Below are 12,558 nucleotides of genomic sequence, written 5' to 3'. Positions count from 1 at the left end.
CAAGATCGCTCAGTTCAGCTGTTAAAAAAAATGAGTCTTCTTCCAGACCTGAATGCCAATGAGGATGAAACATCCTACTATGCAGACAAGACCTGGGTCCAGTGCAACTCTCCCAGATGTCTGAAATGGAGACTGGTACCAAAGGGTGATGAAACGGTGGCTGAGCCGGACCATGGCAAGTCCTGGCACTGTCAAATGAACCCAGACCCTCTGTTCAGCCACTGCAGCATCCCTCAGGGCCCTTTCCCCAACAACTCCCAGTTCAAGGAACATGGCCTGAAGGTTGTGTACTCCGGGCTGCCTGTCGGGAGCCTGGTGCTGGTGAAAGCATGTAACTGGCCATGGTACGGAATGGTTGGCAGTCAGTGCTTATGTGCCCGTTTCCAGGACTCAGATCAAGGCTAGGCCTGAAAGGGCTTTTTAGTCCAGAAGTAGGTTTAATTTAGTTCCATGACAACAGGCACGAACCCTAGGCCTGAATATCTGTTTAGTCCAGAAGTAGGTTTAATATAGTTCCATGAAAACAGGCACTAACCCTGGGCCTAAATATCTGTTTAGTCTAGAAATAGGTTTCATCTAGTTCCATGAAAACAGGCACTAACCCTAGGCCTAAATATCTGTTTAGTCCAGAAGTAGGTTTAATATAGTTCCATGAAAACAGGCACTAACCCTGGGCCTAAATATCTGTTTAGTCCAGAAATAGGTTTAATCTAGTTCCATGAAAACAGGCACTAACCCTAGGCCTAAATATCTGTTTAGTCCAGAAATAGGTTTAATCTAGTTCCATGAAAACAGGCACTAACCCTGGGCCTAAATATCTGTTTAGTCCAGAAATAGGTTTAATATAGTTCCATGAAAACAGGCACTAACCCTGGGCCTAAATACCTGTTTAGTCCAGAAATATGTTTCATCTAGTTCCATGAAAACAGGCACTTAGCTACTACAGTTAGTTCTATTGAATTCATCCATACCAGTGTCCGATAAAGCGTTCACTAATCATTGTTGCTCTCTCCAGGTGGCCAGCCATTCTAAGTCCAGACCCCAACGTGGAGGAGTATGTGAGGCTGGACAGCGAGGGTTATGTGGAGCACTACCATGTTGAGTTCCTGGGGAAACCTCATACCAGATTCTGGGCTGCTGCCAAGCATGTAGAACTCTACCACAACTCCTCCACTAGAGTATGTATCTTTTTCCTTTCTGTGCCAGTTTAATGTTCCTTAGTGAAGGCGAATAGAGATGAAAGATTCAGTGATATGACGAGACATACTGTCACACACTGACCATAGTTATAGTGGGCATTCTATGTTGTATGTCTAGTTTGTTTGTTTCTATGTTTTGGTTGGTCGGGGTGTGATATGACGAGACATACTGTCACACTCTGACCATAGTTTGTTTGTTTCTATGTTTTGGTTGGTCAGGGTGTGATATGAGTGGGCATTCTATGTTGTATGTCCTAGTTTGTCTGTTTCTATGTTTTGGTTGGTCGGGGTGTGATATGAGTGGGCATTCTATGTTGTATGTCCTAGTTTGTCTGTTTCTATGTTTTGTTTGGTCAGGGTGTGATATGAGTGGGCATTCTATGTTGTATGTCTAGTTTGTTTGTTTCTATGTTTTGGTTGGTCAGGGTGTGATATGAGTGGGCATTCTATGTTGTATGTCCTAGTTTGTTTGTTTCTATGTTTTGGTTGGTCAGGGTGTGATATGAGTGGGCATTCTATGTTGTATGTCTAGTTTGTCTGTTTCGATGTGTTTGGCCTGATATGGTTCTCAATCAGAGGCAGGTGTTAGTCGTTGTCTCTGATTGGGAACCATATTTAGGTAGCCTGTTTTGTATTGTGGGGTGTGGGTGATTGTTCCTGTTTCCAGTGTTGGTGGTCACTGTACAGGACTGTTTAGTCTTCGTTCATTTCGTCGTTTTCTTGTTCGTTGTTCAAGTATTCTATTAAAATGGATAATCATCACGCTGCATTTTGGTCCTCTTCTCTTTTGCCCGACGAGGAACGTTACACATACTCTATCGTGGAGGGAGTTAAAAACATTTTGCGCTGTTTTTTTCCAGACACAGATTTCGCCTGGTCCTAAAACTAGAATAAAACCTCTCAATGGAGAATCTCTAATACATTTTTTTTTTTTTTTTAATTCCAAAACTAGGCTTAATCTGTGTCTGAGAAACAAAATAAAAGTTTTTTTTAAAATCCGGCATAGCCCAGATACAGGAACCTGCGAGGCGCTATGAGGAAGTCGTATGAGGTGGCGATGGAGGAAGTGGCTAAGGTCAGGGAGATGGGCTGTGAGGAGAGACTGCAGATCAGCCACTTCCAGCCACAGGATTGTGAGTAGACTTACATCTGAATAACTGCATTGATAAGAGTCTCTGAGATACTGTCACCTGACCACTGTCTTTTCTTAAACATGGTACATTTGTTTTTTTTTACGACATTCAGGAAGTTTCCAGAATCGGGTTCCAATGTTTCATATTTTAAATCTGTTTAATATTTGAAATAGGTAGATAAAATACATTCAGATATATGCAGATGGTGCCGTGCTGTTGTCCAAATAGTTCTGTGATGATAATGTGTTGATTCTGTGTTGCATGATGTGATCCCCCCCCCCTATGACTGTGTGTCAGTGTTGAGTCAGGCTCAGAGGTTAATGCATGCTATTGAGAGGATGCTCAGACAATACTCCAACCAGCAGGACAACCAGGGCAAGGTAGAGACATTTTTTTTAGGTTCTAGTAACTTCTGTATGTTACTAACAGTCTCCTGGGTATCCAGTATCCACTGCTATTAGGATATGTGACACTGTACACACAGCCAATGATTTGACTATTTTCAATGAGATAAAATGACGTCGCTACGTGTTATGTGTGTTATTGGTGTTGTGACAGCGGGACCAGAGGATTAGGATGTGGGATGCCGGCATCGAGGAGGACGGAGACACTCTGATCATAGAAGGGTTCAGGTTTGACAGCGCCACCTGTCTGGAGGACCTGATGACTGCAGGAAACAAGAAATAAAGATTTTTTATTTTTTAACAAGATATTTCCAGATAGTTTTTTTCTTCAAGACATGTTAATCCTCTCCCCTTAAAGTGCTTTATATTGTATGATATTTCATTGAAATGTTATATTTTTCAAAAATATTTGTTTACTGTGGTCATTGTTGAAGACATGTGGTGACTGGCAGTATGAAGAAGCCTTCGTCCTCGGTACAGTCTTTCCTGTTTGGCCCGTTTGTTAAATCTTTCTCTGTGTTCATTCATTCTCAAGTTGTCATCATCGTATGTTATTGTTATGTTGTTATTGTTATGTTGTTATTGTTATGTTGTTGTTGTTATGTTGTTGTTGTTATGTTGTTGTTGTTATGTTGTTGTTGTTATGTTGTTGTTGTTATGTTGTTGTTGTTATTCCAGTGCAACACGGCTGCATGGTGTATTCCTCATGGTGTTTAAAGGTCAGAGAATGTAGGAAATAAACCTTGGTATCAGACAAGAGAACCACGGTAGTGCAGCGACAATCACTGCTTAATTACCTCAGGATAATGGACTGTATATAGCAGGATAATGGACTGTATATAGCAGTATGGTGTAGAATATTGTACTGTATATAGCAGTATGGAGTGGGATAATGTACTGTACATAGTGTGATAATGTAGTGTATATCAGTATAGTGCGGGATAATGTACATTATATAGCAGTATGGAGCAGGATAATGTACTGTATATAGCAGTAAAATGTACTGTATATAGCGGTATGGTCCAGGATAATGTACTGTATATAGCAGGATAATGTACTGTATATAGCAGTATGGCGCATGATAATGTACTGTATATAGCAGGATAATGTATTGTATATAGCAGGATAATGTACTGTATATAGCAGTATAGTGCAGGATAATGTACTGTATATAGCAGTATGGAGCAGGATAATGTACTGTATATAGCAGTATAGTGCATGATAATGTACTGTATATAGCAGTATAGTACACGATAATGTACTGTATAGCGCAGGATAATGTACTGTATATAGCAGGATAATGTACTGTATATAGCAGTATGGAGCAAGATAAGGTAGTGTATATAGCAGTTTAGTGCAGGATAATGTACTGTATATAGCAGTATGGTCCAGAATAATGTACTGTATATAGCAGGATAGTACAGGATAATGTACTGTATATAGCAGGATAATGTACTGTATATAGCAGTATGGTGCAGGATAATGTACTGTATATAGCAGGATAATGTACTGTATATAGCAGTATGGAGCAGGATAATGTACTGTATATAGCAGTATAGTGCATGGTAATGTACTGTATATAGCAGGATAATGTACTGTATATATCAGTATGGAGCAGGATAATGTACTGTATATAACAGTATAGTGCATGATAATGTACTGTATATAGCAGTATAGTACAGAATAATGTACTGTATATAGCAGTATGGCGCATGATAATGTACTGTATATAGCAGGATAATGTATTGTATATAGCAGGATAATGTACTGTATATAGCAGTATGGTCCAGGATAATGTACTGTATATAGCAGGATAGTACAGGATAATGTACTGTATATAGCAGGATAATGTATTGTATATAGCAGGATAATGTACTGTATATAGCAGTATGGTCCAGGATAATGTACTGTATATAGCAGTATGGAGCAGGATAATGTACTGTATATAGCAGTATGGTCCAGGATAATGTACTGTATATAGCAGGATAATGTATTGTATATAGCAGGATAATGTACTGTATATAGCAGTATGGTCCAGGATAATGTACTGTATATAGCAATATGGAGCAGGATAATGTACCGTATATAGCAGGATAATATACTGTATATAGCAGTATGGCGCAGAATAATGTACTGTATATAGCAGTATAGTGTACTGTATATATCAGTATGGTCCAGGATAATGTACTGTATATATCAGTATAGTGTACTGTATAGTGCAGTATAATGTACTGTATATATCAGTATGGTCCAGGATAATGTACTGTATATATCAGTATAGTGTACTGCATATAGCAGTATATTGCAGGATAATGTACTGTATATAGCGGTATAATGTACTATATATAGCAGTATGGCGCATGATAATGTACTGTATATAGCAGGATAATGTACTGTATATAGCAGTATAGTGTACTGTATATATCAGTATGGTCCAGGATAATGTACTGTATATATCAGTATAGTGTACTGTATAGTGCAGTATAATGTACTGTATATATCAGTATGGTCCAGGATAATGTACTGTATATATCAGTATAGTGTACTATATATAGCAGTATATTGCAGGATAATGTACTGTATATAGCAGTATGGAGCAGGATAATGTACTGTATATAGCAGTATAGTACAGGATAATGTACTGTATATAGCAGGATAATGTACTGTATATAGCAGTATGGTGCAGGATAATGTGCTGTATATAGCAGTATAGTACAGGATAATGTACTGTATATAGCAGGATAATGTACTGTATATAGCAGTATAGTGCAGGATAATCTGCTGTATATAGCAGGATAATGTACTGTATATAGCAGGATAATGTACTGTATATAGCAGGATAATGTACTGTATATAGCAGGATAATGTACTGTATATAGCAGGATAATGTACTGTATATACCCCTTCTTCCTACCGACATCCTACCTACTTCCTACCAGTCTAAACAGCTTCACTGGCAGAGATTTTCTGTCTACTTGATGTTTTCTGTTCTTAGCTGGTCAGCAGCTTTTCAGGTTATTTGATTCCTGGTTTGTTGTTATGAACACAGAGTCTGTGAGGGTCTTCATACGTTTCTGGTTTGTTGTTATGAACACAGAGTCTGTGAGGGTCTTCATATGCTTCTGGTTTGTTGTTATGAACACAGAGTCTGTGAGGGTCTTCATACGTTTCTGGTTTGTTGTTATGAACACAGAGTCTGTGAGGGTCTTCATATGTTTCTGGTTTGTTGTTATAAACTGAGTCTGTGAGGGTCTTCATATGTTTCTGGTTTATTCATCACGGTGTAGTGGAGGTTGTTAGTAATGGGTGACTCTAGTTATCTCTCTCTCTCTCTAGAGCTCTTTGGTAACGAACACACAATGGTTTGGCGTGTGAAAGAAGGATGCATATGTAGAAAATAACCTCATACCTACTGTAAAACATGGTGGTGGATCTGTGATGTTATGGGGCTGTTTAGCCTCCACTGGTCCTGGGATCCTTGTTAAGGTCAACGGCATTATGAACTTTACCCAGTACCAGGACATTTTAGATAAAAACCTAGTAGTCTCTGCCAGGAGACTGACACTTGGCCACAAGTGGATCTTCCAGCAAGACAATAACCCCAAGCACACATCAACATCCACAAAGAAATGGTTAATTGACCACAAAATCAAGTCTCCGAACTTTAAACATATTGAAAACCTGTGGTGTGAATTGAAAAGAGCCGGTCCATAAGCACAGACAGAGGATATTAAGGATCTGAAAGGATTCTGTTTGGAGGACTGTTCTAAGATCCCTCACAATGTGTTCTAGAATCTCAGAAAACATTCTAGAATAAGTCTCAGTACCTTTATCCTCACAATGTGTTCTAGAATCTCAGAAAACATTCTAGAATAAGTCTCAGTACCTTTATCCTCACAATGTGTTCTAGAATCTCAGAAAAACATTCTAGAATAAGTCTCAGTACCTTTATCCTCACAATGTGTTCTAGAATCTCAGAAAAACATTATAGAATAAGTCTCAGTACCTTTATCCTCACAATGTGTTCTAGAATCTCAGAAAACATTCTAGAATAAGTGTCAGTACCTTTATCCCCGTAAGGGGAGGGTGCCGGAGTATTGAAAACAGGGGTGCCAATAAAAATCTCTTCTCTGGGCAATTGTATTAGTAGTGGTGGAAAAAGTACCCAACTGTCATATTTGAGTAAAAGTATAGATACCTTAATAGAAAATGACTCAAGAAGAAGTTAGTCACCCAGTAAAATACTACTTGAGTAAAAGTCTAAAAGTATTTGTTTTTAAATATACTTAAGTATCAAAAGTAAATATAAATAATTTCAAATTCAGGCACCATTTACTTTATTTTTTATTTTTTACATTGACTGATAGCCAGGGGCACACTCCAACACTAGCCAATAGAGATGATGAAATTTACATAATTGTATTTTTTGGAGCCTACTATATAGCTCAGTATTTATATTTTGGAGCCTACTATATAGCTCAGTATTTATATTTTGGAGCCTACTATATAGCTCAGTATTTATATTTTTGCTCATCTAAAGGGTGTCAATAATTTTGGAACTGACTCAATATGTTGAGGGGTTTTTGTAATATCTTGAGTTGTTGAATAGGAACAAAAGACAAATGCTGAGCTATTTTGTGTGTTGCAAACCTTTTTAAGGATATGATGGGGGGGGGGATGCCACCGGCACACTTTCCTCATCAGCCCACAAATAATTTGCGGTGGCGAGTACTGGTCGAAGATACAATGTAGAAGTACTGGTCGAAGATACAATGTCACTTTAAACTCTGAAAAAACTAATTTTAAGGTTTATATTTCGCTGTTAATATGTTGTAAACCTACTGCGGGGTATATCGTGAAACATTAGGATGATAAGTAAACATTTAGAGCAAATATTTACTCAATGTGTTTTGGGCCAAATTGGGAAAATGCAAAATGCAGTGGAACGTCTGAATCCTCACAACCTCTCACAACTCAAGGTAGGCTTACTAGGACTGCTAGTGTGTGTGTGTGTGTGTGTGTGTGTGTGTGTGTGTGTGTGTGTGTGTGTGTGTGTGTGTGTGTGTGTGTGTGTGTGTGTGTGTGTGTGTGTGTGCCTCAATCGATTCAGGCTTTTCAGCAGTTCATTTATCAGCTGTGAAAAATGTGAGTTTGGGTGGGGAGGGACCAAGCCAATACTGTATATTATAACAGACAGGATGGGGAGGGACCAAGCCAATACTGTATATTATAACAGACAGGATGGGGAGGGACCAAGCCAATACTGTATATTATAACAGACAGGATGAGGAGGGACCAAGCCAATACTGTATATTATAACAGACAGGATGGAGAGGGACCAAGCCAATACTGTATATTATAACAGACAGGATGGAGAGGGACCAAGCCAATACTGTATATTATAACAGACAGGATGGGGAGGGACCAAGCCAGTACTGTATATTATAACAGACAGGATGGGGAGGGACCAAGCCAATACTGTATATTATAACAGACAGGATGGGGAGGGACCAAGCCAATACTGTATATTATAACAGACAGGATGGGGAGGGACCAAGCCAATACTGTATATTATTACAGACAGGATGGGGAGGGACCAAGCCAATACTGTATATTATAACAGACAGGATCGGGAGGGACCAAGCCAATACTGTATATTATAACAGACAGGGTGGGGAGGGACCAAGCCAATACTGTATATTATAACAGACAGGATCGGGAGGGACCAAGCCAATACTGTATATTATAACAGACAGGATGGGGAGGGACCAAGCCAATACTGTATATTATGACAGGGTAGGGAGGGACCAAACCAATACTGTATATTATAACAGACAGGGTGGGGAGGGACCAAGCCAATACTGTATAATATAACAGACAGGATAGGGAGGGACCAAGCCAATACTGTATATAACAGACAGGGTGGGGAGGGACCAAACCAATACTGTATATTATAACAGACAGGATGGGGAGGGACCAAGCCAATACTGTATAATATGACAGGGTAGGGAGGGACCAAACCAATACTGTATAACAGACAGGGTGGGGAGGGACCAAGCCAATACTGTATATTATAACAGACAGGATGGGGAGGGACCAAGCCAATACTGTATATTATAACAGACAGGATGGTGAGGGACCAAACCAATACTGTATATTATAACAGACAGGATGGGGAGGGAACAAGCCAATACTGTATATTATTACAGACAGGATGGGGAGGGACCAAGCCAATACTGTATATTATGACAGGGTAGGGAGGGACCAAACCAATACTGTATATTATAACAGACAGGTTGGGGAGGGACCAAACCAATACTGTATATTATAACAGACAGGATGGGGAGGGACCAAGCCAATACTGTATATTATAACAGACAGGATGGTGAGGGACCAAACCAATACTGTATATTATAACAGACAGGATGGGGAGGGACCAAGCCAATACTGTATATTATTACAGACAGGATGGGGAGGGACCAAGCCAATACTGTATATTATAACAGACAGGATGGGGAGGGACCAAGCCAATACTGTATATTATAACAGACAGGATGGGGAGGGACCAAGCCAATACTGTATATTATTACAGACAGGATGGGGAGGGGCCAATACTGTATATTATAACAGACAGGATCGGGAGGGACCAAGCCAATACTGTATATTATAACAGACAGGATGGGGAGGGACCAAACCAATACTGTATATTATAACAGACAGGATGGGGAGGGACCAAACCAATACTGTATAATATGACAGGGTAGGGAGGGACCAAACCAATACTGTATATTATAACAGACAGGATGGGGAGGGACCAAGACAATAGTGTATATTATAACAGACAGGATGGTGAGGGACCAAGACAATACTGTATATTATAACAGACAGGATGGGGAGGGAACAAGCCAATACTGTATATTATTACAGACAGGATGGGGAGGGACCAAGCCAATACTGTATATTATGACAGGGTAGGGAGGGACCAAACCAATACTGTATATTATAACAGACAGGTTGGGGAGGGACCAAACCAATACTGTATATTATAACAGACAGGATGGGGAGGGACCAAGCCAATACTGTATATTATAACAGACAGGATGGTGAGGGACCAAACCAATACTGTATATTATAACAGACAGGATGGGGAGGGACCAAGCCAATACTGTATATTATTACAGACAGGATGGGGAGGGACCAAGCCAATACTGTATATTATAACAGACAGGATGGGGAGGGACCAAGCCAATACTGTATATTATAACAGACAGGATGGGGAGGGACCAAGCCAATACTGTATATTATTACAGACAGGATGGGGAGGGGCCAATACTGTATATTATAACAGACAGGATCGGGAGGGACCAAGCCAATACTGTATATTATAACAGACAGGATGGGGAGGGACCAAACCAATACTGTATATTATAACAGACAGGATGGGGAGGGACCAAACCAATACTGTATAATATGACAGGGTAGGGAGGGACCAAACCAATACTGTATATTATAACAGACAGGATGGGGAGGGACCAAGACAATAGTGTATATTATAACAGACAGGATGGTGAGGGACCAAGACAATACTGTATATTATAACAGACAGGATGGTGAGGGACCAAGACAATACTGTATATTATAACAGACAGGATGGTGATGGACCAAACCAATACTGTATAAAAGACAGGGTGGTGATGGACCAGACCAATACTGTATAACAGACAGGGTGGTGTCCCACATGGAACCCTTTTCCCTTCATGGTGTTCAGCCCTATGGCCTCTGGTAAAATGTAGGCTTAGTGCACTAGACAGTATATATACTGTATAAATGTAGGCTTTGTGCACTAGACAGTATATATACTGTATAAATGAAGGCTTAGTGCACTAGACAGTATATATACTGTATAAATGTAGGCTTAGTGCACTAGACAGTATATGTACTGTATAAATGTAGGCTTAGTGCACTATACAGTATATATACTGTATAAATGTAGGCTTAGTGCACTAGACAGTATATGTACTGTATAAATGTAGGCTTTGTGCACTAGACAGCCATAGACTGCGGAATTCTCTTCTGTATTGTTGTACACAGTAGGCTGGTCTGTGAATCTTTGGACTGTGTATTCTCTCTTGTACACAGTAGGCTGGTCTGTGAATCTTTGGACTGTGTATTCTCTCTTGTATACAGTAGGCTGGTCTGTGAATCTTTGGACTGGGAATTCTCTCTTGTACACAGTAGGCTGGTCTGTGAATCTTTGGACTGTGAATTCTCTCTTGTATACAGTAGGCTGGTCTGTGAATCTGTGGACTGTGAATTCTCTATTGTACACAGTAGGCTGGTCTGTGAATCTGTGGCCTGTGTTCCAGAAGGTTCCAGAATGCTTTAAACAAGGCCTCATGTCCTTGATAGGTTGACCTCAGAGTGACAGACAGACAGACAGACAGACAGACAGACAGACAGACAGACAGACAGACAGACAGACAGACAGGGTTAATGTGATGCTGCAGCCATGTCTTTCCTTTAAATTACACTGCAGAGCTGCTCCTGAGAGCTCAGCGAGGTGTGTGTGTGTGTGTGTGTGTATACTGCACCCTACATCTTGGTAGTTGCTGCACGACATTGCCTGCTTCGGGTCATAAAAGTGTACTGTGAGTTTGTCCCATACTGTGACACTGCTGATGGTGAATAGGAAAACAGCTAATTGAATTAGTAGAATCTCCCATCCAACCCGCTGATTGAAGAAGGACGAGCTCTACGATCTGATACTGCTTTAATAGACCACTACACAGTTCTGCTTTATATCCCTGAAGGGGAATTAGTAGAATCTCCCATCCAACCCGCTGATTGAAGAAGGACGAGCTCTACGATCTGATACTGCTTTAATAGACCACCACACAGTTCTGCTTTATATCCCTGAAGGGGAATTAGTAGAATCTCCCATCCAACCCGCTGATTGAAGAAGGACGAGCTCTACGATCTGATACTGCTTTAATAGACCACCACACAGTTCTGCTTTATATCCCTGAAGGGGAATTAGTAGAATCTCCCATCCAACCTGCTGATTGAAGAAGGACGAGCTCTACGATCTGATACTGCTTTAATAGACCACCACACAGTTCTGCTTTATATCCCTGAAGGGGAATTAGTAGAATCTCCCATCCAACCCGCTGTTTGAAGAAGGACGAGCTCTACGATCTGATACTGCTATTAACGTTGAGTTGCCTGTTTATCATAAGACTGGCGTTCATACAGTTCTACAGTTCTGCTTTATATCCCTGAAGGAGAATTAGTCTACATAACCAGACTACCTGCAGTGCTTTATATCCTGAAGGGGAATTAGTCTACATAACCAGACTACCTGCAGTGTTTTATATCCCTGAAGGGGAATTAGTCTACATAACCAGACTACCTGCAGTGCTTTATACCCTGAAGGGGAATTAGTCTACATAACCAGACTACCTGCAGTGTTTTATATCCTGAAGGGGAATTAGTCTACATAACCAGACTACCTGCAGTGTTTTATATCCCTGAAGGGGAATTAGTCTACATAACCAGACTACCTGCAGTGTTTTATACCCTGAAGGGGAATTAGTCTACATAACCAGACTACCTGCAGTGCTTTATATCCCTGAAGGGGAATTAGTCTACATAACCAGACTACCTGCAGTGTTTTATATCCCTGAAGGGGAATTAGTTGAAATAACCAGACTACCTGCAGTGCTTTATATCCTGAAGGGGAATTCGTCTACATAACCAGACTACCTGCAGTGTTTTATACCCTGAAGGGGAATTAGTTGAAATAACCAGACTACCTGCAGTGTT

At 40.3% G+C, this 12,558-nt stretch overlaps 1 protein-coding gene across 1 annotated transcript; it reads left to right on the top strand.

The window, feature by feature from the left end:
- Positions 1-3,142, top strand: LOC139419510 (zinc finger CW-type PWWP domain protein 2-like). The gene is made up of 3 exons (XM_071169473.1): positions 1-344; positions 1,016-1,178; positions 2,206-3,142. Exons 1-3 carry the CDS (start codon positions 31-33, stop codon positions 2,338-2,340), a joined length of 612 nt encoding a protein of 203 aa, XP_071025574.1. The 5' UTR covers positions 1-30; the 3' UTR covers positions 2,341-3,142.
- Positions 3,143-12,558: the final 9,416 nt, after the last annotated feature.

The sequence above is a fragment of the Oncorhynchus clarkii genome, chromosome 2 (assembly GCF_045791955.1).
Source record: "Oncorhynchus clarkii lewisi isolate Uvic-CL-2024 chromosome 2, UVic_Ocla_1.0, whole genome shotgun sequence".
In the NCBI taxonomy this organism is placed as follows: domain Eukaryota; kingdom Metazoa; phylum Chordata; class Actinopteri; order Salmoniformes; family Salmonidae; genus Oncorhynchus; species Oncorhynchus clarkii.
This window is presented reverse-complemented; position numbering and strand designations above follow the sequence as displayed.

What these genes read in the sequence shown, in the direction of transcription:
- LOC139419510 (XM_071169473.1), top strand. Translation starts at nt 31, where the DNA reads ATGAGTCTTCTTCCAGACCTGAATGCCAATGAGGATGAAACATCCTAC. An exon ending in AAAGCATGTAACTGGCCATG is followed by an intron (nt 345 to 1,015) that starts GTACGGAATGGT and finishes TGCTCTCTCCAG; the next exon opens with GTGGCCAGCCATTCTAAGTC. An exon ending in ACCACAACTCCTCCACTAGA is followed by an intron (nt 1,179 to 2,205) that starts GTATGTATCTTT and finishes AATCCGGCATAG; the next exon opens with CCCAGATACAGGAACCTGCG.